General features: G+C 38.1%; 1 protein-coding gene across 1 annotated transcript in view; it reads left to right on the top strand.

Annotated features, from left to right (window-relative positions):
- The window catches only part of LOC122539452 (SWI/SNF-related matrix-associated actin-dependent regulator of chromatin subfamily A member 5), a 32,464-nt gene extending 10,214 nt beyond the window's left edge, over positions 1-22,250 (top strand). Inside the window, exons 5-24 of the mRNA XM_043674301.1 lie at positions 221-321; positions 581-760; positions 1,942-2,097; positions 3,036-3,167; positions 4,677-4,745; positions 7,515-7,624; positions 9,118-9,344; positions 11,271-11,392; positions 11,682-11,834; positions 12,593-12,725; positions 13,242-13,390; positions 14,305-14,424; positions 14,514-14,624; positions 15,770-15,883; positions 16,659-16,781; positions 18,595-18,727; positions 18,894-19,012; positions 19,165-19,377; positions 19,529-19,639; positions 21,929-22,250. Of these exons, the coding sequence (XP_043530236.1) occupies positions 221-321; positions 581-760; positions 1,942-2,097; positions 3,036-3,167; positions 4,677-4,745; positions 7,515-7,624; positions 9,118-9,344; positions 11,271-11,392; positions 11,682-11,834; positions 12,593-12,725; positions 13,242-13,390; positions 14,305-14,424; positions 14,514-14,624; positions 15,770-15,883; positions 16,659-16,781; positions 18,595-18,727; positions 18,894-19,012; positions 19,165-19,377; positions 19,529-19,639; positions 21,929-21,994 (2,642 nt within the window). The 3' untranslated portion in view covers positions 21,995-22,250. The remainder of the gene's footprint in view (positions 1-220; positions 322-580; positions 761-1,941; positions 2,098-3,035; positions 3,168-4,676; positions 4,746-7,514; positions 7,625-9,117; positions 9,345-11,270; positions 11,393-11,681; positions 11,835-12,592; positions 12,726-13,241; positions 13,391-14,304; positions 14,425-14,513; positions 14,625-15,769; positions 15,884-16,658; positions 16,782-18,594; positions 18,728-18,893; positions 19,013-19,164; positions 19,378-19,528; positions 19,640-21,928) is intronic.
- The last annotated feature ends 4,950 nt before the right edge of the window (positions 22,251-27,200 follow it).

Below are 27,200 nucleotides of genomic sequence, written 5' to 3'. Positions count from 1 at the left end.
AGTCTGTGTCTGAATGCAAACATTGAGACCCTGTAACCAGTTTGATTGAGCTGCTTGTTTTTTGTTGTCTCAAACTGTCACGGTGCTTTTAGTTAAATGGTTCCAGATACAAACTACTTTTCTTTTTGGTCATGCAATGGCTTCATATCCACTTAAGATATGTTCTCTACAAACCTTTACATTAGTTTCAGGCTCTAAATGTTTGGGATCTCTTCCACAGATATTAAAGGAGGAAAGCTCAGAGACTACCAGATACGTGGCCTGAATTGGTTGATTTCTCTATATGAGAATGGCATCAATGGAATCTTGGCAGATGAGATGGTATGTATATATTGGATTGTAGGAAAATAAGTTGGTCATTTTAGGTGTTTGAGATTAAGGGGGGCATCTGATTGCTAAGAGATGTAAAGCCAAGGCCAGGAAAAGAAGTTAAGATTAATCAGGATCTTATAAAAGACACAATATGCTTGATGGGCCGAATGCTTAATTTCAGTATGATGTTCAGAAACACTTCAGGGCAACTCTGATTGAAAAGCACTGATGGCTTACAACAGGCTTAATTCTGTACTTCATTCAACAGGGTCTTGGGAAGACTTTGCAAACTATTGCTCTTCTTGGGTACATGAAACATTACAGAAACATTCCTGGACCTCACATGGTTCTAGTCCCTAAATCTACACTGCACAACTGGATGCTTGAATTCAAGAGGTGGATACCGACTCTTCGTGCCATTTGTCTAATAGGTGACAAGGATCAAAGGGTAAGAAATGAGATTTACATTCTGGAAAATACAACAAATGCCTGGAGTTTAATTGTTGAGTGCATTGCCCATTGTGGAAATATGTTGTGCAATGGCAGATGGATCAGCTGGTGTGTTTTTGAAGACCTTAATGTGCAAATACCTTGGTGCCCTGCATTAGAAAAAAATAGGAGAAACTGAGGACTGCAGATGCTGGAGTACCAGAGTTGAAAAATGTAGTGCTGGAAAAACACAGCAGGCTAGGCAACATCAGAGGAGCAGGAGAATCGACGTTTTGGGCATAAGCCCTTCAGGAATCTGAAGAAGGGTTTATGCCCGAAACGTCGATTCTCCTGCTCCTCAGATGCTGCCTCGCCTGCTGTGTTTTTCCAGCACCACATTAGAAAAAAATACCCAGGATTCATAGAGCTGGTTACTATTCTCCTATCCTGCCACACTTGTTGAATGTAAATTAGATGGCCTGCTAGAACCTTTGAAGACCAGAAAAGGATAACTACTTGGGCAAGGAATTGAAAGTTATGAAGTATCTGTCAGACAATAGCAAAAAAGTCAGTACATTTGAGCAGGGAAAAGATTTTTCCAGTCTTTTTTTTAAATTCAATACAGGCCATTTTCAGCATACTTTACATTTTTTCTTGAATCCCCAAATAAGTAGCTAAACACTTTTTTGTTACGTCTAACCAAACACTCTGTAATAAAACTTCAAGAACTGAAGGACATTTAAATCTGGATCATAATTTTAATACAAAATTTGAAAACTTCCATTGAAATCTTGCTTAGGGATATTATTCTTCAACATTGATTATATCTTTTGTTTTTTTGATACTGTATTGCATTTACTTGTGTTTGCGTCCCTCAAAATGTGTTTGCCCAACAAAAGTTAATCTGTTACCATTGTTAGCGCTCGCAGTTCTGACTAGCTATGGTAACCTGCTTTTTCGCATATATAAAATCATAAATTCGCCTCAATCTTGAGAGAAAATATGCCCAAATACATTGTAATTTATTCTCCCTGTCATATTAAGGGACTATAATACTATTTTTTAATAACGTGATATTTTGTTACCATTAAATTTGGCTAATTAATTTCCACAAGAGTGGTTTTCACTGTATTTGTGTTGCTGAAAAATAACTACCTGATGTTCAGGCAGTTGAACCCTGACTCACTTTTACATTATCAGGCTGCCTTCATCAGAGATGTCCTCCTCCCTGGAGAATGGGATGTTTGTGTGACATCTTATGAAATGCTGATCCGGGAGAAATCTGTTTTCAAAAAGTTTAATTGGAGGTATTTGGTTATAGATGAAGCCCACAGGATCAAAAATGAAAAGTCTAAGGTAAGTTTATCTTTCCTCCATCAATGTTGCTTTTTTGCGCTCTCACGTGCTTGCTCACTTTTTTTTCTTTCGTCCCTCCTCCTGGGTTTCTGGGAACAATATCGCTCAATGAATTATTGTTGGACTCCAAAATTTGCTGAGTGTTCCCTGAGCTATGAAACGAGTAAAGGGAGGAGTGGCAATCTTTGAATTTCAAATCAAAGATTAGTCCTGCTTTTTCAAACTTTAATTTTTCTTGATTCTTTCATGGTAAGATTTTTGCAACAGTCATTGATTGTTTCATGTCACTATTACTGTGACTGGCTTTCTTTCTTTCTAGATCTATTGATTGTATTTAAATTGCATCATTTTCCAGCCTGAGGTTTGAACCCTTGACCCCATATCATTAACCTGGGCCTCTGGTTTAGTTGTTATGTAAAGTACCACTGCACCATCATTCTTCTTGTGTTCATGGCGTTTCTTTTTTTTGTAGATGTTTTAACCACCTTTCATTTCCGTGCTCATTGTTACTGTGATTTGAAGTAGATCCTCCACTGATTTTTTTTCTTAAGAAATGTCTATACTGTGCTTTCTGTTTTCAAGGTTTCGATGACCATTTGCAGTATTGCTGTAGTATCACTGGATTTATTTTTATTTCTATTTTCTATTTCAATTTCTAACTAAAGAAATTGTATCTAGGTACCTTTGTACCTAAGATGACACATTAAATAGCGGCATATAAACTTTTCACTGTACTCATTTGAGTACATGTGACAATAAAGCTAATTGTAATTTATTTCAACTTCCAAAGGCATGGCATTTGATTTTCAGTATGTTAGTTCATGAACTCATCCAAATAGTTCAATGGTATTTTGAACTTATTTTGAATCAGCATGATGGTATTATTTAAATTTGTAGTTAGCTTTTACAGTAATGTTTTTAATATGCTAAATTTGCAGCTGTCTGAGATAGTGAGAGAATTCAAAACAACAAATAGACTGTTACTCACGGGTACACCACTTCAGAATAATCTACATGAACTTTGGGCTCTTCTTAATTTCCTTCTCCCAGATGTCTTCAATTCATCTGCTGTAAGTACAAGGAAAGTAAATTTAAGTGACTGCTATATTAATTTAAGGGTCAGGACTCTAACTGGAACGATTTTGTACAAGGAATTCTACAGTTTTTTTTCCCCTTTTAATGTAAGGTTAAGCTCTCTGTCTCAATTGAGAGGTATTGAGAGATGGGATACCTTGCATTGCACAAAGCTAGATAACCAGTTCCAAATTCCCAGAGGATCATATTCACCACTACAGAAAAAAATAGGTATAAAGTCAAACTGGTAGTATCTGGTCCTTGCCAGACTCTGCTGTTATATTTTTTAACAGTCCGTATTTCAGCAACATCGAAGCATGTTGAATCTGTTTTGTGTTTCCTCGGTTGACCACTTGAACTACTCTGCCATCTTGTGTCATGAATAAAAATTACATTAAGAGCAAGTTGGTTAAATAAAACCAGGTTTAATTAACCTTTCAACAGCTACCTGTCTTATTCCTGTCTTAAATAATTAACCTTATTGTAAAATTGGTATTGTAATAAAGTTACATTTGAACCTCAGTCCATGCCTAAGTGACCATTTTACTTGTTTGAATCTTGCTGTGGCTGTTCAGAGTATTTCATCTACCTTGATCTTTTCTTCTTGCAGCTCTGCAAGGACCTGAGGAATAAGCAGTATTAGGAAAATGCCCTCTTTACTTCCTTTCCTTCTCTCCATGTCTCCATTGTTCACTGGAAAGTCACATTGTCACAGGAGCACAGTGTTGCCATTCACTCTTACGTTTTGCAAGAATATATAGCATTGTTATTCTACTAAAATGTCCTAAACCATTTTACTGGTGTTATCGTGCAAAATTTTGATTCTGAATTATGTAGAACTGTTGAAATCCTTTAGTAAAGGCTCGGTCAGTGATAGATATTTCAGCACGGAGCAGTTTAGGAAGGGATTTCTGAGTTTGGAGATGCACTATTAATAATGGAGCAACTAAAATCAGTTCAAGAGATCAAAACTGGAGTAGCACAGATCTTGGCAAATGGAGGCAGTGCTGTAGGGATTGAGGAGGCTTGCCATGAGGAGAGTCTCTAAGAGACTGTGAAAGATTTAGAAAAACAAGTTGAGAATTTTGAACCTGGGGTGTTGCCAGATGGGTGCCAATTTAGATCAGTGCTCATAGGGGTGGTTGGTAGACCAGTCTTGGTGCAAGTTAGGGTACGAGTAGCAGAGTTTTAAATTAGCTTGTTTATGGAACTTGGGAGACACACACTGAGAGCATCGGAATTGTCGCATCCAGAGATAACAGACAATCTAAGGAATAAAGTTTGAATGCTTTCCTTGTCAGAACACTTGCCTGCCTACCAGAACTAAGTGAACTGTAAAAGTTGAACAACCTAATTTGGATGCTACTTTTATTTGTTGCTATTCTCGTATTAATAATAACCAATTTTATGTTTGAGATTATTGCATTTTGAGATTAATTGAATCAACAAGCATAATAAAGTTTAACAGATTAGAAGCACCAAAGCTTGCTCTTTGTTTTTTGCAGGACTTTGATTCTTGGTTTGACACAAATAATTGTTTTGGAGATCAAAAGCTCGTTGAAAGGTTGCATATGGTAAGTCTATTCCTTCAGTTTGTTGCTGGTGAATATTAAAGAGTGAGTATTATTTAAGCCCCATTTTCATTATTTTCAAAATAATTATTCTAATGGGCATCGGAGGCTGACAGGTGACCTTATAGAGATTTATAAAATCCATGAGGGGCATGGATAGACAAGGTATTTTCCCTGGGGAAGTCCAGAATTAGAGGGCATAGGTTTAATGTGAGGGGGAAAAATTTAAAAGGGACTTAAGGGGCAACTTATTCACGCAGAGGGTGGTGCATGCATGGAATGAGCTGCCAGAAGAAGTGGTGGAGGCTGGTACAATTGCAACATATAAAAGGCATCTGGATGGGTATATGAATAGGAAGGGTTTGGAGTGATATGGGCCAAGTGCTGCAAATGGGACTAGATTAATTTAGGATATCTGGTCAGCTTGGACGGGTTGGACCAAAGGGTCTGTTTCCGTGCTGTACGTCTCCGACTCTATAATTATGTAGTGTACTATGAATGGGAATAAGGCTATTTTTAAGTAACAGTAAGATTTTAGAATTAATTTATTCAACAAAATGTGATATCTGATCCTTGCATTGTTAAATGGAATTATTGTACAGAATGCAAATTAATTTGCCTAATGAATTTAATAGAAGAATAAAATTAATACAGTCAACGCAACTTGCTAGCACAATCATGCAAATGCAATTTATCCATAATCTGTATATTGTTACAATGAATTGGCTTTATTAAAAAGCAGCAAGAATGGGTTTTGAGTCTTGGATCTTCTTCCTGATGCTTTCCCATTTCAGTCCAACTACTTGGAGGGGATAAGAAGTGTTTAAGTCATGGTTCGATTGAAGGGTCTATTTCTATTCTATATGATTCTGATTTGAAGCTCACTAACATTAGCAAGGTGTTACATACTTGTTCTTTTGTTCAGTACACGTTAACCAGTGCCCGAAATAAGAATGGCATTTAAAGTGTCATAATAGGCAATTTCAAAATTGGTGTAAGTGCAAATAGATAATTGCTTTTTGGCTGATATATGCTGTTTTTATGGATGTTAAGGGTGGAGTAGACATTCTACCCAGATCTGAATCACTTCAGGATTAAATGTGGTAAAGGAAATTTTTTTTTTATTATTTCATTTACTGATCAATCTATTTTGTTCAGTCTCCATCTATTGAACCCCTCAACCAAACTTCATAATGAGACCCATTATCATCTCCATGGCCTAGTTTGATTTCTGATCTTGACAGAATTACCCAAATAAGTGCATTTTAATTGTTAGATTTCCAGAATTGATTACTAATCAGGAAGGATACAGGTAGTTCTTCTATAACTCAATGGTTGCATTCTTGTGCAACCCACATTGTAGAAAAATCAAACTTTTGAAGCAGCACTTCATGTTGGCGATGTAATCATGTTACAGCCAACACAAATTTTAATAGTTTGCATTTTAGAAAGTATCCCAATTTATCAATCATGTTACACCAAAATTAATGTTTAACAAAATGTGCATTATAGCAGAATGACCTGTACTTAGTTTCAAATGGTCAGTAATAGTGTCCTTAACTCCTGAGACAGAGGCCCAGCTTCAAGACTCACCTGCTCCAAAGGTGTGTAACAACATCTCTGAATAGGTTGATTTGAAAATATCTAGTTTCAGATGTCAGGATTTATTTTCTCTTCTGTGGAGATACAAGGAAAATAAAATAACTTGATTGGTGACTATTGTGAATGCTTCTCTGCATGCTGTATTTACTCTTTCAGTAGCCAAAATGTGGGATTTGGGAAAGGGGTTCAATGTTGCTTACATTTGCCTTGTTTTCTGTTGACACTGCAAATTTTATTCTCTAACCATTCAGTTGCTCCCGGGTCTGGTCACTTTGAGGCTTAACCAGACCGATTCTAACCATCACATCCTAATTGATTGTGAGCGGAATTACAAAATCATGTTCTCTTGTCTACCAAAGCCACTACTTTCTTTTTACCCATTACTGTTTGTCACAAAACTCTACTTCCATTTTGCACCAGATAAGCTTGATCTCATTGAAAACTGTTAGTGTGCATCAAGCTCCGCCTGCCCCATGCTCACTGACCTCCTTTTTGCTTGGTAATACCTTAATTAATATTCTCATTTTTCAAATCCTTCAGTAACCTTAACCCTCCCTTATCCTTAAGTCCTTATAACTCTCTAATCTCTGTACCCTTGAAAGGGGATCTCTCTTCAATCACTTTACCTCTGCCCTCTTTTAAGACACCTGCATAAAAACTCTTTTGATCAAGATGTTGATCAACTGTCTCTTTGGGTATTTGGCACCAGGTTTTGTTAGCTCATGTGTTGAACCTGTAGACATTTTGCTGCTTTTAAAAGATGCAAGTTGTTTAAGAATGAAGAATATCTATTTGAGTTTACTTGATTCTTTTGATGTGGGATTTGAGGTCAATTATGCAACAAAATAAAGCTGTTAACAATCTGATTTTGTGACTTAACAATTTAAGATTTATTTAATTCCAACTGTTATTGACATCAAGTCTGCGCATCAGAGAATATGGATTTGCTCTGCTTCAGATCCTGTGATCTCACAGGAATGGTAATCATATCTAACCTGTGTATTAGTATGTTTAATATGAATTTTGCTGTGTCTCTGTAGATGTTCAGTACTTGGATTTTTTAACCTCTGCTTCAGTCCACAAAATATATCTTTTGATGGCTGCATTCTTTTGCTTAACTTCCATGAGCACCACCAGTGTGTAAGCAGCGTGTATTCTAACCTGATTTAGGTATTGCGGCCTTTCCTCCTCCGACGTATTAAAGCTGAGGTAGAGAAGAGCCTACCACCAAAAAAGGAGGTCAAAATGTATGTAGGCCTTAGCAAAATGCAGAGGGAGTGGTGAGTATACCATATGTGAATATTAGTATGTCACATTGTTTAGTGAGGTGTAATCTTGCAATAGTTTAATGAACTTGGACTGCACTCTAACATCAGTTAGAGCATTTGAAGAATTTAAAAAAAATTGATTTACCCAAGGCACTATGCTATCAAATGTTGACTTGTTGCTATGAATGCTTGCTTCCTTCTGACCTGTATGGCTTTGTGCTTGACAATCTAACATGTCTCAGTCGCTTGAATGCGTATTGATATAATTCAAAGAAAATTGGATTTTCACCAAATCTCTACTGGACTGTTGCTGTTCATGTGTTGCTATTGCAGTACTTTAAAACTTTGTTAGTCTCATTAGGTTTTTTTCACATCTTTTATTTTGTACCTAATTTTTTATTTTTGAAAGAAAGGATATCCTCTTGGCTGAGTATAAATCTCCTGAAACCTGATGAAATACCACTGGGGTATTTGCTCAAAATTCATATTAACAATATCTGTCTAATAGATCAAGAAGTCAGTAATGCTCTTTAAAAATAGACTGTTTACATGGCTCACTAGAGAGCTGCCAAAAAACTAATAGAAATTTAGAAAAAACTTCAAAAAGTGGGAAAGTGATTTGTATATTGCAGGGAGCAGTTGAGATGGATAGTATGGATGCATTTTAGGGAAGGTCATTTAAACACAAGGGAGAGGAATAAAAGGATATGTTAATTTGGGTTACGTAAAGGTGGAGGGATGATTGTGTGTCATACCCAGGCATTGAATTATTAATCCAGAGGGCTTGTTTCTATGCTACTTTGTCTCAAGGTATTTCACACTGGCTTTTTTTGCTGTATCTATCTCTTAAATGGTGGGCGACACAGTGGTTAGCACTGCTGCCTCACAGTGCCAGAGACCTGGGTTCAATTCCCGCCTCTGGCGACTGACTGTGTGGAGTTTGCACATTATTCCCGTATCTGCGTGGGTTTCCTCCGGGTGCTCCGGTTTCCTCCCACAGTCCAAAAACATGCAGGTTAGATGAATTGGCCATGCTAAATTGCCCGTAGTGTTAGGTGAAGGGGTAAAATGTTGGGGAATGGGTCTGGGTGGGTTGCGCTTCGGCGGGTCGGTGTGGACTTGTTGGGCTGAAGGGCCTGTTTCCACACTGTAAGTAATCTAAAAAAAATCTAAAAAATGCACCTTTCCTGGCATGTAAAGAGAGATTTTCTTACTCATGTAAGACCCTGGCCATCAGATTCCTCTATCACCAGTGGTTAATGGATCGTACTTCCTGTCAAAGAGCAAAGACCTTTTGCATTGAATGGGTATTAGTCGCTGGATATGGGTTTACTTGTGAGTCTAGATGGCGCATCCTCTTTAAATGCCAGTGAGGTGATGTTTCTAGGCTTTTTTCTTTAGAATAATGCAATAGTGTTTGATTATAATCATGGTTTCTGCTAAGTTACACAAAGTAGTTTATCTCCAAGTATGTCTAACAAGTTTTAATTCTGGCTTGCTCACAGGTACACCAGGATATTAATGAAGGATATTGACATCCTGAATTCCTCAGGGAAAATGGACAAAATGCGTTTATTGAATATACTGATGCAACTACGCAAGTGCTGCAACCACCCCTATCTGTTTGATGGAGCTGAGCCTGGCCCACCTTACACTACTGACACTCACTTAGTAGTTAACAGTGGAAAAATGGTGGTATTGGACAAACTGCTGCCAAAAGTGAAGGAACAAGGTCAGCTGCAGCTCCGTTCAAGGCTTCTGTTTCCCTTTGTCTTTCCATCTTTCTGCAGTGGTAAAACTGTCTAGCAAAGAGCCATTCAGGCTAAGGTACTATAGAGTTTTGGGACTGGAGGTGACAAATACGGTTCCAATATGCCAGAGGCATAAAGCAAAAATTTACAATTGACAAAGCATTATGGAACAGAAATTAACAGAAAAGGATTACAAATTAATTACCAATGCAGGTATTTATTGAAGATGATTTTAGACTCAATAGCACCTGAAAAGAAGGTTGCTTGAGTTGGCTAAACTAAAATGCAAGGATACCTCAGCTGTTAATTGAATTTTGAAAATGTATTCAATAAAATTCACGTTAATGTAGTAATAAAGATATGGAGTGTAAATCTGAATGATTTGAGAATTGGATTGGCATTAAAGGTGACAATTTTGCAAGGCTTTGTGATTGGATTCAAGTTTAATTGATCACTCGAAGTGCATGTGGATCACCCAAACTTGAATGAAAGACCAAATTAATTTAGGCTCTTGAGGTCAGGAGAAAAAAGTAGCTCCATTTATCAAGACACCCAGTGTAGTGTAAACTACTTGGGATCACCTGTCTACCCTGGTCATTTTGTGTATTCCAAATTATATGACAACATTTTTGTCAGGCTTCGGAACACCAGTGATGCAGACTGCAAGTTCAAAAATGAACCGTTCTGGGATGAATTGCAAGAAATGAAAAGGGGCCTATTGTTGTTAGTCTGAGAGGATAAAAGCAGGCAATGACTGCAAATCATTTGTGAACGATTACTGTGGTGGCAAATTGCACACTGATGTTTTGGATTAAAAATCACCACAGATTGTAATGAAGTGAAAACAGGGCTGGAAATAATCTGTTGGTCTTGCAATATTTGTAGAAGAGAGAAACAGAAGAAACGGGTAGTTCTTCTATAACGCAATGTTGCGTTTTTGTGCAATACCTCATTGTAGAAAAATTGTGCTTTAGAAACAGTGCTTAAAGTGTTTGAGATGTAATAGCATTACAGCCAACACACATTTTAAAAGTTTGCGCTTTAGAAACAGTGTCCCCAACTCATCAGCCATGTTACAGCGAATGCGTGTTAATAAAATGTTGCTATAGTAGAAAGACCTGTATGACTTTAAACCTCTCTCCACGTTGCTAGATTTGCTGAGTATTTGCAGTATTCATTTCTATTTCAGATTTCCAGCATCCACTGTGTGTTTGTACAGGTTTAAAAACTTTGTGAATTGCATCCAGTTTTAGTCACTTTTTTTGCAACAAATTTAAATGCATTGAAAATAGTTCAAAAGAAACTGTTCAAGAAGGTTTGAGTAGCGGCATGGTTTTATTTGCTGGAGGAACAGAGGTTTAAGAAGAAAACAGATTTAAAATGATGAAAAATGTAGGTGAGATTTAAGTAAGCAATCTGTTTAATTTAGAAGTAAACATTTAACCAGAGAATGAAATTAGGAAATTTTGTAAGCTTGGGATGATTGTCCTGTTGCGCGTCATTGAGGCCTGGAGGTTTCCTAAAAAGCTGACTGATCTAATGCCATTAAATATGGGATTAACATATTGGTGAATAAAGTAATTATGTGTTTTTCTTAAATTGGGCTTTGTTTTTGATGCTCAAACTGCAGCATCTAAAATCCAGCTAGAATTTAAACCCCTTCTGATTTGAGGTCAAAGATCATGGGTAGTTCACGTTGCGTGAATTATAAACTGATATCTGTGTTAATTTGATTCCTGTTTGTGACTGACTTACTAAATTAACCTGTGCATTTTCTCACTGTTGAAGAGATTTGATTTTCATTTTGCACTTTAGAAAAAGTACAATTTTGAAGCGTTTCATACCTGCATTGCCATCTTAACTATTGATCAGTATATTACTCTGACATATGATCTTCAATTTCATAGGTTCTCGTGTGTTGATTTTCAGCCAAATGACCAGGGTGCTGGATATCTTGGAAGATTATTGTATGTGGAGAAACTATGAGTATTGTAGACTAGATGGACAAACTCCACATGAGGAGAGACAAGTATGTTTCTTACCCTGTGCTTTTAAAATTGAACCAATTTTGATGTTCAGAAAGTTCCCACTTCTAAATTGGAGTGGGTGGGGATGGAGTCTGTTAATCAGAGTTGCATTGTCTAATGTAATTATTCCATGTTTGGATTTCAAAACTGACTAGCTTTTCAGACAAGGAGCATGAGTTTTCACTTTGAATCTAGCTTTTTTGAAAATGGAAATTTACAGCAGCTTGCAGAACAATTTGGTCTTGATCATTTGTACATTTCTGCTTTAAACTTTGTCTTTATTTCCTTCAGGATTCTATTTCTGCTTTTAATACTCCTGGGAGCTCAAAGTTTATCTTCATGTTAAGTACACGTGCTGGTGGTCTTGGTATAAATCTAGCTACAGCAGATGTAGTAATTCTGTATGATTCTGACTGGAATCCTCAGGTTGACCTGCAAGCTATGGTAGGTTACTGAGCAAAATTTATATACTGAAAGTCATGCTGTTGATCTGGATATCGTATGTAACTTACATGTTTCCATTTTACATCTGAGTATACTAATAAAGTAGCATTTTAGGTTATGGTACTGTCTTGATGTAATTGCAATAATATGTGTTCTGTTTTCCATAGAACAAGTAATCCACAGATTTCATTTGAGTGCTTTGGGTTCTCCTTGTGCGGAAAAAGTCTGTTTGGGGCATTTCAGTCCCATTCAAATTATGAAGTTTAAATTAATTAAAAATTCCTGGCTGGCAGCAACAGTAAGGGGACTTGGCCGCCAGTTGTCCAAATGATTCACCAATGTCCTTTCACACTACATAAGCATAGTGGCTGACTCTTCTTACGGTCTGAAATGATCTGACAAACTACTAAATGCTCCTTTTGGCTTGAGACCTACCTATCAGATGCTTTAATAAGTGAAAATTTTGACCTGGCTTTCCTCTGCAAATCAATTCCTAATGATAACTGGGTAAATGGAGAGAATTAAAAATTGTAGGAAATGTACTTTTTTTTAACGATCAAGGAATATTCTGGAAAATTTGTTTTATCTACTACCCCTACTAAGAGAATTTGTTTATTCAGATTGTTGGGTTTTTGTTAGTTTCTATAATAAGAGGCTGTCTGCCATAAAGTACATTGATATTTTTACAACTGTATACATAGAAATAGAGTTATTGAATGGTTCTGTGACTCTGCTAACATGTAACCTTTCTTTATAAGGATCGAGCCCACAGAATTGGTCAAACAAAAGTAGTCAGAGTCTTCAGATTTATAACAGACAACACTGTAGAGGAAAGGATAGTAGAACGTGCTGAAATGAAACTTAGACTGGACTCTATTGTAATTCAGCAAGGTGAGTATTTTGGGACGAAAATTGAACAGGGAAGGGTCGAACACTTGTCCAGTTATATATTTCAATGCTTAGAGATACTGCATTTAGATGAAATGCAAATCAACCATGGCTTGCTCTCTGCAATTTCATCTCGCGCTCTGATTCTCAGAGGTATAGCACTGATAGAAAATTTGTGATTGGATATTATGTCACTGCTGTTCAAAACATTTCAAAGTCGAACTTGCGTTATGAGAAGATTTACGCTCCATTTTGTTCTTTTTTTTATACAAATAATGACTGACCTACCTACCACCCAAAGGAAACTGAAGTAGCCATCTGGCACAAGTTCCTACTTTTTTGTGAAATAGTCTTAATTCAATTTCACAATCTCCTAAACAAAAATATGCATGAAACTTCTTTACTATGCAATAGAGTATGAATGGTCAATTCATATATATCCCACAGCTGAATTCAGTAGTTTCTGCTTTATTTTTATATCCTTGTATCTGTTTTAATTGTGGAACTGAATTCTTTTAGGAAGGTTGGTCGATCAGAATCTCAACAAACTGGGGAAAGATGAAATGCTGCAGATGATTCGTCACGGTGCTACCCATGTGTTCGCTTCTAAAGAGAGCGACATTACAGATGAAGATATTGATGCTATATTAGAAAGGGGAGAAAGAAAGGTAAAAATAACAATACCAGAGCGGGCAAAACGCCTTGTTTAGCTCATTCAGTGCTGCTATTTCCTGGTCACTTGTTCACTACTGCTGTTACAAAGCTGGTGGTATGAGTACAGTAGGTATCCCTTAATCTGGAACTTGATAAATTTCTTCAAACTTAGGATCAAAAGTTAATTACATTGAAGGGATTGTAGTGTGACAGTTTTGCGCAGTCTTATTCACCATTTGTACCATTGATGTTGGGTCAACAGAGGTGAACTTGAGTTTAAGCATTTGGAGAGACTTTTAAATTCACCTTAAGTTTGATGTGTTTTAGCAAGGTGATTGTCTTAGTTGTTACGTTTGTGGTAAGTTGTTTAAAAACAATTTTTTTTTTTTGCAAAGTAAATCTAATTAATTCACAAATCTCAGTGAAGTTGGGAGCTTTACATCAGTTTTTCTACGCTAATGCAAAATTTTTAGCTGGCAGCTACTAAAGTACAAATGTATAGTTTGAAATGGTTATCATGGACCTTTTACATTAATGTATTTTCTACTCAGCAAATAATTTTGTAGTTTTTATAATCACATTTCTTGGAAATAGCTTTCAATGTAATAGTCTGCTAAAAGCCAAATTAAAATTATATTATTTAGACAATCTAAATATGATGCTATTCCCACCTTCGTGTTGGTTATGATTCAATGCCATGTATGAAACACAAGCTGAGACTCGACTCGTACGCCCACTGGAGCTATTAATGCTCATTGTTCCAACATTGTAAACTTATGAATTTTAAATGCATGAGTTCTTCTGGATGTTGGATTTTCATTAGCACCCCCCCCCTCCCTGAAATGTACAAGGACAATATCTTGTGAAGTTGTACCAATTAACAGTCACCATTCAAATTCTCATCCACGTTTTTCTGTTTTATCTACAGACAGCTGAGCTGACTGAAAAGCTTTCACATATGGGTGAAGGTTCACTTAGAAACTTCACTATGGAGACAGAGGTCAGTGTGTACAACTTTGAGGGCGAGGACTATAGAGAGAAGCAAAAGGTAAGTTTGGTTGCAGCTGGATATTTACATTGATGCATATACTTCCTAATTTCTAAAACCAGATTACTAAATTATTGCTTTATCCACAGTTGGCTCTAACTGAATGGATTGAACCCCCCAAACGAGAACGTAAAGCAAACTACGCAGTTGATGCCTATTTTCGAGAGGCTCTTCGTGTCAGTGAGCCCAAAGCGCCTAAAGTAAGTTTTGGATCAAGTCTTTCCAATGAGATGCTTTCATTCTCTCAACATTTAGTAACCAGGTGGGACTTTAATACCATCTCAACTAAAAGAATTTTACAATACTTGTATTTTGGCAATTGTTGAAGGTTATTCAGAAGAATCAGTGTGTACACTATCTTATACTAGCATGCTGTTGAACAAAGTACACAGGCTTTTCAAAATCTTGACCTGAATTTTTAAAAGAAAAATGATTCATGAGATATGGTCATTGCTGGCTAGGCCAGCACCTGCTGCAATCCCTAAATGCCCAGAGGGCAGTTATGAGTCAACCACATTGCTGTAGTCCAGAACAGTTAATGATGGTAGATTTCCTTCCCTGAAAAACATTAGTGAACCAGGTGAGGTTTTCTGACAATTGACATTGGTTTCATGATCACCATTAGAATCTCAATTCCAGATTTTTAATTGAATCCAAACTCATCCAGCTGCCATGGTGGAATTTGAACCTGGGTCCCCTGATCAATAGCAGGGTCACTGGATTAATAGTTTAGTGATAATACCACTAGGCCATCACCCCCACCTGAGGGAATATTGTATATTCTATAATCAGATTCTGAGCTTTAAAACATTAAGGGAAAATCAACTGGACTTATTAAAGTTTTTATTTGAAAGAAGTAACATCTAAAGCATTCTTCAAATTCAGATGCAGGTTGGTTAAATTAAGAATTATAGAATCCTTAGTGTGTAAGCAGGCCATATAGCTCATAAAGTCCACGTCAACCCTCCTGAAGAGCACCCTACCCAGATCCGCCCTCTCCACTGTACCCTGCATTTCCCATGGCTAACCCACCTAGCCAATAGATCCCTGGACGCTGGGCAATTTAACATTGCCAATGCACCTAACCTGCATGTCTTTGGTCTGCGGGGGGAAGCCAGAGCATCCGGAGGAAACGCCACAGACATGGGGAGAGTGCGCAAAATCCATACAGACAGTTGCGCGAGGGTAGAATCAAAACTGGGTCCCTGGCACTGTGAGGCAGCAGAGCTAGCCACTGAGCCATGAATGAAGGTGAACAGAAACCTATTGCATATTTTATGTTCTCATGTGGATCTGATATTTTCTTGCTTGTAAATGTTTAGCTTTGTGCTTTATATTTTCCTAGGCTCCTCGTCCACCAAAACAGCCCAATATTCAGGACTTCCAATTCTTTCCCCCTCGGCTGTTTGAACTACTAGAGAAAGAAATCCTGTATTACAGAAAAACCATTGGTTACAAGGTGAAGTGTTCGTTGTCTGAAAGTCTGTATTTGTGAACTAGCTAGAACTAAGTCTCCAGATTTTGTACTAATAATAACACCCAAACTTAAGAGTGAAGATAGTAGTCATTGACCTCTAACACCAAGACACTAGCTACTGAAAAACTATCTGTTTTTATTTGCATGTGTGTTTTTGAACCAATAATATCCACTGCATTTCTATAAAGGGCCACTGGGAGGTGCATGATATTGAGCTGATGTGTCTGATCTTTTTGGCTCCCTCTCCTCTTCCACATTGTTTCCTCTAATTTCCCCCCCCCCCAAGCACTTTGTGTGCTGATCGTTTATTTGTGAAGAATATAATAACAATAATAAAAGATATTCAGCTGTAATAGTTTTCATGAGATTTGGGGGAAAGAAGGATTTGAAGCTATGACATTTACTTCTGGGGTAAATGGTTGAGACAGGAAATGTGAATATTGAACGCTAGATTGGATAGCTAGATTTAAGATAAGGGATAAGAACATGATGGGCGAATGCATTTGGAGCGGTTTGCAAAAATGTAAATGCTGCATGGCCTATTTCAGTGTTGCATTTCTGAATTTTCTAGTCAACAGTGCACTTTTTAAGAGGCGAGATGAATTTGATGTTGAAACATTGACCACTGGTAGTTATTTGGTCTTTATCTAGTGAATATCCAACAGTGTCGTCTTAATGTTATTGAATTGACTTGTTAGCTAAGGATGAGGCAACATTGAAGCAGTGCATCAAATAAAAAGTATGAATTTCACTCTAGGTGCCACGTAATCCTGATCTACCAAACTCAGCTCAAGTACAGAAAGGAGAACAGTGCAAAATTGATGAGGCTGAACCTCTGAATGATGATGAGCTTGAAGAAAAGGAGAAACTGTTAACGCAGGTAACATTGCTATTTCTGAGTGTTGTGCAATCTCCAGCAGAACTTTGCAAATGAAGCCTAACAATACAACTGTATGGTTATGGCCTGTGTTACTATAAGAAGTTTATGAAGCCACAGGAGTTCTCAGTTCTTGTATTTTATCAAGTATGATTGAACAGGTTTAGAACTTGTTTCTTCTTTGATGAAAGTAAACTGAAAATGCTGGAGGCCTTTCACATTCTGAGAGGATTTGATAAAATGGATTAGAATTCCACCTTTGGGAGGGGCCACAATTATGAGATGTTAATTTCAGTAGAAAGTTCAGAAGAAGCATTTTTGTGTTACTACATGGCACTGTACTACAGGCGCAGTTTTGGTACTAATGTGTTTAGGCTGGATAAACCCATGTGGAAGAAAGAAGTACAGAAGAACCTTGATTGTCCAAAGGGCACAGACTGGGTGTACTTTGTTTGGTTAATTAAATTCCGGATAATCGAATGCCGGATAACGTTGTTTAGCCAAGTATCGGGACCTTACAATCTTGCCAGATAATCCGATATTCGGATAATCGAAGTTCCTCTGTAGCAGATTGTAATGCTGGTGGAGAAGGGTTGGAATGACCTATTTTGCGCTGTACATTCTATGTGATATTAACAAAATCTTGGTAAATATGGGATCATTTGCTTTAACCATATCAAATATATCAGATACAGAAATAGAAATTGAGAATGTGGGAAGCACATCAGATGGTCAGACAGTGTCAGTGAGAAAAATAAGTTTAATATTTCAGGTCAGTTTGGCTTTTGTTAGAATTCATTAGTATCTGATAATTTTACCTGGTTTTTATGGAAGTGAGGCTTCACTCCATTTCAAGTTAATGGTTTCCTGTTTGGTGAAACTCCAAAGCAGTGATTATGTATTACTTCTCTGGATATTTTTAAAAATTAATGTTTTAGTACATGCCCATTGTGACAATATTCGCATGTATATTCATCTCTGCGTTTCAATTCTGTTTAATTGTAAAAGTAAGAATTTGACACTTTTTCATTATGGAAGGAGGGTATCCTTGATGTATTTTGCTCCTGAGTTAACTTTGCTTGAGTAGAGAATCCAGTTTATTGGAGGTGCTATCTTGTGGTTAAGATGCTAAATAGACTCCTCATAGAATCATAGATCCCTACAGTGTCGAAACAGGCTATTTGGCCCAAAACCACAACGCCCCTCCCTCCCAGAGTAACCACCCAGAACCCCATTCCCCTAGCCTATTACGCTACATTTACCCCTAATTAATGCACCTAATCTACACATCCTTGAACACTATGGGCAATTTAGCATGGCCAGTTCACCAAACCTGCACATCTTTGGACTGTGGGAGGAAACTGGAGCACCTGGACGGAACCCACGCAGACATAGAGAGAATGTACAAACTCCACACAGACAGTCGCTTGAGGCCCTGGTGCTGTGAGGCAGCAGTGCTAACCACTGAGCCACCATGCCACCCTGTCAGAAGTCAGTGATCCCTTGGCAATATTTAAGGAGAAGAGGAGTTCTTCTGGTACCTTGCCAGTATTTATTCTTTAGTTAACATCAGTAAAACAGATTCTACATAATTTCTTTCAAATTTGTTGAAGCTGTTCTTGGATAACTAGAGGATACCAGTGCTTCAGAAATGCAATTTTCATATCCATCACAAAAAAGATTAATTTTTAAAAAGAAACAAACTCTGTGTGCTCTTTTACTAAGTTGTGTAGAATATACAGTTTTCTGCCATCTTCTTTTGGTTGCTGCTGTGTTGTGCAGTTGTCTATTTTACAGCAAATGTAATGTTTGACAGGGATTTACCAGCTGGACAAAAAGAGACTTTAATCAGTTCATCAAAGCAAATGAGAAGTGGGGTCGTGATGACATTGAAAATATTGCCCGTGAAGTAGAGGGGAAAGTTCCTGAAGAAGTGATTGAATATTCTGGTAAGATTTTCAGCTTTCAATTGAAAGATTATGCCTGCCATTTTCTGATCACCTTGTTTTGCAAAGTATCCATTTGTTTTATTCTGGTTGTTCTTATCACCTGCACCACTTTATTATGGATGGCCCTGTTACTATAGATTGACTTACTGACTACTGTTTCTTTAAGCTGTGTTCTGGGAAAGATGCAATGAGCTCCAAGACATTGAGAAGATTATGGCACAAATAGAAAGGGGAGAAGCTAGAATCCAAAGGAGGATCAGTATTAAGAAAGCACTGGACACAAAGGTAATGTTCAGTTATGTTTCAGTTTCCATTTATAGAAATAGAAGTACACTTAATGGAATTAATAGTCAAACATTATGCATATTAACAATTTCACACATTTGCTGTGTAGCTGTGCTGTTTTACTACAGTAATACTCCTCTGTCCTTCAATAGATTGGACGTTACAAAGCACCTTTCCACCAACTGAGAATAGCATATGGTACAAATAAAGGGAAGAATTATACAGAAGAAGAAGACAGATTTCTGATCTGCATGTTACACAAGCTGGGGTTCGACAAAGAAAATGTTTACGATGAGCTTAGACAATGCATTCGAAACTCTCCACAATTCAGATTTGACTGGTTCCTTAAATCAAGAACTGCTATGGTAACTAGCTTGCAACTTGGCTAACTAGATTTTCCTATTAAAAAATTTGCTCCAACTTCTAGTCAAAGTCATAGTTTGTTTATATCTAAATATTCGATCAACATTCTGTCGCATTAAAAAGAACTACCTGCATTTGTTGCTTTACTTTTAGGAGTTGCAAAGACGATGTAATACTTTAATCACTCTAATAGAAAGAGAAAACTTGGAACTTGAAGAAAAAGAGAAAGCAGAAAGGAAAAAGCGTGGACCAAAAACTACATCGGTAATATTCTTCATTTATACTATGAGATATAGTCTTCAGTTGTACTTTTTCTCTCCCCCCACACTCTCTCTCTGAAGTTGCAGCAGGGCTATCTTGCAGAGATTGCTTTGCTTTGCTCTGGTGGTATTGCATACTCTCCTTCAGAAGGGGCAACATTAGGTTGAATATTTGTGCATATATAGGTGTATAGATCTTTAAAATGTCATTAACTGAAACAGAACAGGATTGGCGCAGTGCCTGACTGTATGGAATTTGCACATTCTCCTCATTTCTGCATGTTGTTCCTCTGGACGCTCCAGTTTCCTCCCAGAGATCAAGCTGTGCAGGCTAGATGGATTAGCCATGGGAAATGCAGGCTTGCAGGAAGAATGTAGGGGAATGGGTCTGGATGGAATGGTCTTTTGGGGGGGTGTCAGTGTGGACTTGATGGGCTGAATGGTCTGCTCCAATACTGTAGGGACTCTTCAGTCAAAAAAATGAATTCAATGCTGACCTTTATACCTAGAGGACTTTTGAAAAAATATATATGTACTTGTGGGCATTGCTGGCTGGCCAGCATATATTACCCATCCCTAGCTGCCCTTGAATTGAGTGGCTTTACTAAGCTATTTCAGAGGGCAGTTGAGAATCAACCATATTGCTGTGGATCTGGAGTCACATATAGGCCAAACCAGGCGAAGGTGGCAGATTCCACACACCCCCACTCCCAAGGAACATTAATGAGCCATGTGGAGTTTTCCCAACAATTGGCAATGGCTTCCTAGTCATCAGTAGATTCTTAATTCCAGATTTTTACTTTCATTTATTTGAATTCAAATTCCTCCTTCTGCCATGGCAGGATTTGAACTCTGGTCCCCAGAAAGTGGGCTGAGTTTTCTCGATTGATAAGTCTAGTGATAATTGCCTCCCAATAGTACAAAGACGCAAAAACTATTCTGCAATTATACAAAGCTCATTAGTTATCCCACTGTGAGCAGTTCTGGGTACCATACCTTACAAAGGATATATTGGCCTTGGAGAGAATAAAATGAAGGTTTCGAAGATTTATACTTGGACGTCAGGAGTTATATGGAGAGATTGTACAAATTAGGCTTGTTTTCTTTAGCATTTAGAAGGTTAAGATATGTTTTGATCAAAGTCTTCCAAGATATTAACTGGGAAAGACAGGTGGATAAAGATAAACTCTTCCCATCAGTTGGAGATTCTAAAAATAAGAGGCAGTCTGAGAATTAGGGTTTGGGCTGTTCAGGAGAGATAACAGGAAGCACTTCTACCTGCAAGATGTTTCGAAGTATTCCACAAATGGCAGTGATGCCTCAGTTAAGTTTAAATGAGATTTTCTTTTAAGGGATATGGGCCAAAGGCAGGTGTATGGAGTTGGGCAACAGATCAGGCTTGATCTCATTGAATGGTAGAGTAGGCTTGAAGGGCTGATGGCCTACTATGTTGCTAAAATGACATCTGACTCAATTCTTTTTTTCCCAAAATCAGCTAGTAAAATTGAACAGGCTTTGAAAAGGGATGTAGGAAAGGTGTTGGTAAACCTGTTTACAGGGCTGTATGGTGAGAAAATGCTGGCTTGGACTGGTTAGACTGATTAGTCTAAATGCAAGAATAAAATGAAGTTACTGGTTGACAGTAGTTCTGCAAGACAGTTTTTGTCTTAGCTTTATTAAGCGTGGCTTTGTATGACCTGATTCAGCCCTAATTGATCTGTTGGTGCACTACCATATCCAATTAGCAATAGAAGAGTGAGTTTGATATCATGTAAAGAGTATCATCCTTAATTGAGGAAAATTCTCAACTTTTAAATTATAAAAATAAAACTATATGCTTGGTTTTTGTCCATCTTTACTCTTTGATATAATTGCCTGAGTACAGAAAGCAGTGATGGCAGTGATGCCTCATCATGACCACAATGATGTGAGAATGAGGTAGGTTTCCTTCCGTTAAGATTAAGCCTGTCATGCTTTTGACCACATTCCGAGAATTTTATATTATTGGTTGATTTGTATGTTTTGTTTTTAAATTCTCAAAGTATGTCAAGATTTTAAACTTTGAGTGCCTAGAGTGTTAGCACAAGTGTCTGTACTCCAATTTCTGTAATATGATTGCAATACCATGTCCTTCTGAAACCTAGGGTGTCCAATACACAGGGTCGTGATTTTTTTGTCCCTATTTTCATATCTATTGTTTATCACTTAAATATTTTAAACTAAATGTGTTATATACATACAATTAAGCATACAACTTCGAATATTCAGAGCTGTTTTAATGCCTTTGTTTCAGGCACAGAAACGTAAATCGGATGGAGCACCGGATGGGCGTGGCCGAAAAAAGAAGCTAAAACTTTGAATTGTCTATGCTCATCATGTCTGCATAGTTAATGTATTTCAGTTCTACTGAGGATGTATAAAGCTTTGATAGCAATCTCGTATGTGGTATTACAGCATCATTCCCACTGGAATAGTAGGAATTAATGTAGTCTAGAGTTTATTGAATTTTAAACAGCTGTGCTGAATATTTTTTTCTACCATGTAATAAAATGGCTTCCATTAAAATCCATGGATTATTTCTACACTTGTTTTATAAATGAGCCAAATACAACTTTGTTCTGTTTCTGGAATTTGTTTTTTCTCCTTTAAACTAGGGGAAAACATGGTTCAACTGCTCCAAACTGATGGTAATCTCAGAATAAAAACTTGCTTGACAGATTTAGTTCTTTCAGATGGTTAAGCTGGGTGCTGGTCACTTAACTTCAAGGCTGTAGATATTCTTCAAAAAAAACAAACTTGTTTTTTGAAATTTTTTGTGCACTAATCTTTTTTTAAAATATATTTTTATTAAGAAAAATAGATTTTTAAATATTACAAATACAAAACAATGCAATTCAAAACAGTACAAGAATAGTACAAAAATAAACCCAAATAATAAAAAAATTCCCCAACCCACCCTCCTGTACAAATGTATAAACATATATAGAGAAATATAAAATTTAAAAAAACCTAAACTAGCTATTTAACTAAATAAATAACAACAAACAAATAAATAGTAATAACTCAGCGCAGCCAAACAAAACACTCATACGTTCACAGTTCCTCCTCCCTGGATATTCGACTCATGAAACACAATCGTTACGGCTATATAAAAGCCCTTGTTAGTGTGGCAGATAAATCTGTGTGGTATTTCAACAAGGGTTGCCATGTCTTGTAAATATTCTCAATTTTGTGGTGTACCATATTTGTGAGAAAATCCAGGGGAATATGTTCTATAACAATCTTCCGCCAACCCGACAGGCCTGGGGAGTTTTCGGATATCCAACCTAGCAAGATATTCTTCCTCGCACAGAACGTAAGAATATTGAAAAGTTTTTTTTCTTATGCGCGTCTGCGGGAAATACAATGGGTGGGCCTAAAAGGAGAGAAATAGGCTCCTTCTCCACCCCTACACCCAAAATCCTCTCCATTGCACCTGCCACAGCACTCCAATATATTTGAAGCCTATCGCAAGACCAAAGACAATGGGTAAGAGTGCTCATGCAGACCTTGCACTTGGGACATGCTGAAGATACCCTTGGTTTAAATTTTGACAAATAGTCTGGGGCCAAGTGGACCCTGTGGAGAATTGTCAACTGTAAAGCATGGGTCCTATTGCAAATTGATATCTTCCTTGCATTCTCCCAAATATCCTCCCATGCCTCTGAAGAAACTTCAACACCCAGCTCTCTTTCCCACATCTTGCAGAGTCGATCAGACTCCTCTGAGGTGGCACAAAGGTGTAAACAAAGATGTTTTGCCAATATTAACTTCCCTCTGCTGAATTGCCCTCCATGCTTTAACAGTATTGATGACTATTGGGTTATGGCAATATTCCCTAACTGTCCTCACTTTGTCCAAAAGCAGCAAACTTATAAGAAGGCACCTTGCCTGGGAGGCTTTGATATCTAGCCATATTGAAAGAGGGTCCCCACCTCTTTCACCCAATCAAAAGTGAGCTTAATTGGTAATTTTTAATGGCCAGAAGGTCTACTACTCCCACCCCCCCAATCTGTGAGGCAACTGCAATTTGGCTAATTTAATGAGGGGCCGTTTACGGTGCCAGATAAAGGAGCTGAACCAGCCGTTCAATCTCGACTGTCTATTGAGAATCAGGGGGAGCATCCATATAGGGTATAGCAAACGATGGAGAATATTCATCTTAATAAGCGCTATCCGACCCAACCACGAGACTGGAAGTGCTTCCCATCTTTGAAGATCTTGTTAATTTTTCCACATGATTGAGTAAAATTGGCTTTGAACAGCCAATCCAGAACTGGAGTAATGAATATGCCCAAATACACAAAACCCCCCTGTGACCACCTAAATGGGAATCTATAGTCACTCTCAAGAGCCAACTCTTTCGTAAGACCACCCATAGGCATAGCCTCTGATCTAGCAAAATTAATCTTATACCCTGAAAAAGTGCCAAACGCGTGAATGCATTGTATCAGGCGAGGCACTGAAACTGCTGGATTTGTCAAGAAAATTAGAACGGCGTCTGCATACAACGAGATTTTATGTAATTTTGACCCCATTTCTGGAGCTGATATATTGGGATCCCCACGAATGGCCCCTGCCAACGGTTCAATCACCAACATAAAAAGTAATGGTGAAAGGGGACAGCCCTGCCGGCTGCCCCTAGAAATATTAAAATTGCTTGATTGTACCCCGTTGGTAATGACCGCAGCGAGAGGTACACTGTAGAGAACCTTGACCCATCTTATGAAAACTTCACCCAGACCAAACCAATCTAGAGTATAGAAAAGGTATGGCCACTCAACTCGGTCAAATGCCTTCTCTGCATCTAAAGAAATCACCAATCCCTGTATTGACTGCTTGAATTATGTTAAGCAGCCTCCTAACATTATTGGAGGATCTGCGACCCTTTATGAAGACCATCTGATCCTCTTTAATAATAGTGGGTAATACAGTCTCCAGCCTTAACGCGAGAGCCTTAGAGAGGATCTTAAAGTCCACATTTAAGAGCGAGATGGGCCTGTATGAAGCATAGTCTTCCAGATCCTTCCTTTTTTTAAGGATGTGAAATATTAGCCTCTCTCAGACATGGGCGATAATCATGATTGTATGAATCATTATACATATTCAGCATCGGGCCTGACAGTATACATATAAATTCCTTATAGAATTCACTGGGAAATCCATCAGGATCGGGTGCCTTTCCACTCTGAAGCTGCCTCACAGCTTCCTGCACTTCTTGCTCTGATAATGGGGCATTGAGAAAGGACTGTTGTTCGGAGTCACACCCGGGAGCTTCAGGTCTCTAAAAAAGGATTCCATATTGGCCTGCCCCTCCTTACAATTCTCAGATTGATATAACTTAGAGCAGAATCTCTGGAACGCCACATTAGAATCACATGTTAGGTTCCCAGACCCCTCCCTAATCGCTGTAATGGTTTGTGGGGCACTCCTCTTTCTGGCAAGCTATGCTAAGTATTTGCCTGGCTTGTCACCATGCTCGTATAACTTTTGCTTTGCAAAAGCCAGCTCCTTCTTTGCCGTCTGCGTGAGCACGGAATTTAGTGCAGATTGCAGTGCCGTAATCCTCTGTAGTTTGACCAACGAGGGTCTGTCAAAATAGGCCTTCTCGGCTGCCTTCAACTATGCTTCAAGGAGACGTTGTTGCTCACCCTTCTGCCACTTCCTACTGGTGGAATATAACTAACCTTCTGGCATAAGCTTTGGCAGTTTCCCAGAGAACAGATGAGCTATCAACCGAACCTATGTTGATGTCTCGGAATGCCCGAAATTCCCTAGAGAAGTACTCCACAAACCTACTGAGAATAAAGGGGTCCATTCGCCAGTACCTTGAATCCACTGTAACATCCTTAATCTTAACCATAAGGTACACTTGCACATGATCAGAGATGGCAACATGACCAATCATACAAGATGCCACCAGATCCAGAGTTAACACAGGGGTCAGAAAAAAATCAATCCTTGTGCAACATCTGTACGGATTGGAGAAAAATGTGAAATCCCTACCTATAGGGAGGAGACGCCTCCAGACGTCCACCAACCCTAATTCCCCACACAGACCCAATAACTGTTTAGTTTGTGCAGAGGGTATTGAGGAACCTTCAGGCAACCTGTCTACTGTGGGGTCCATGAGACAGTTAAAATCTCCCCCTATAATGATATGCCAAGACTTGAGACTTATCAGTTTATAAAAAGCATCTACCAAGAATTTAAGAGGATGAGCTGGAGGACAATAAACATTTAAAACGCCATATTCTTCCCCATTTATCAAGGCTTTAAAAATTACAAACCTCCCGTATGTGTCTTTAACACATTCCAACAATTTAAATGGGAGATTTTTCCTAACTAATATAGCCACTTCCCTACTTATGGTATTAAATGATGAAAAATAAACTTGGTCAAAGCCATTCTGCTGTAATTTCAGATGCTCCTTGTCATCCAAATGTGTCTCCTGTAACAAAGCAATATCCACCTCCTTTCTAAGACTCAAGAGTACCTTCTTCCTTTTAATTGGTGAGTGACTTCCCTTGATATTCCAGGTACACCAATTTAATCAAATCATTAGCCATAATCTTCTGCAATTACATTTAAATTCCAGAGAGGAGGAACCTGAACCACAAATTGCTGAGCCTTAGTGTCGCATGGTCCACCAAATACAAAAACTACATAAACTAAAACCACTACATTTAACAAACATACGAAATTATTAAAAATAAAAACCAACAAAAACCAGAAAACAAACCAACATTTAAAGCACCAACAGCGCTGAGTAGGGGGACTCACCCCTGCCCGGAGGGGGCAACTACCCATCCCGAACGGCCCATAAATAGGCATTGAACCATCTCAACTACCTTCACTTTTCCCAGCTAGAGCCACCATCGCAAGCACAAGCTAAAAAGAATAAACACCTCATAGAATATCAATATGAATAAAAAAAGGGAGAAATAAATACCCCACCCATCCTATGTCCTAACTTAGAAATTTAAAATGTACATCTTAACCACTGCCAGACATAGTTTGTACCAAATTACTATCAATAGAGGAAAAAAACAAAGCTCTAACCGGATTTCCTCCATTTCTTTTACAGAATGATAAACGCATACCCAAGCAACAATATTTATACATACTACAATTGTTTAAATTAGGTTAGTTTGTCCACAAAGTCTCTTGCCTTCTCCGATGTGTCAAAGAGATGCGTAGATCCATCTAAGGTGATCCGAAGTACTGCCGGATATCTCAGAGTACTGAATCCCAAGCTCCCTCAGTCTTCTCTTGACACCATGATACGATTTTCATTTCTGGATCACCGCCACTTAGAAGTCCTGAAAAAACATGATCTTAAACCCCTCGTAAATTAGGGCCTTTTGATCCTTCCCCTGGAGTCTGGAAGCCTCCATGACTCTCTCCTTATCCCAGTAATGATGGAACCGCACCAGGAGAGGACGAGGGTGTCGACCCAGACCCGACCTCCGCGCTGCGACCCAGTGAGCCCTCTCTATCTTCAATCCTCTCATGTCAGCCTCCAA

This window comes from Chiloscyllium plagiosum, chromosome 32 (genome assembly GCF_004010195.1).
Source record: "Chiloscyllium plagiosum isolate BGI_BamShark_2017 chromosome 32, ASM401019v2, whole genome shotgun sequence".
NCBI lineage: Eukaryota > Metazoa > Chordata > Chondrichthyes > Orectolobiformes > Hemiscylliidae > Chiloscyllium > Chiloscyllium plagiosum.
The sequence above is the reverse complement of the archived record's forward strand: the minus strand, read 5'-3'. Positions and strand labels throughout refer to the sequence as shown.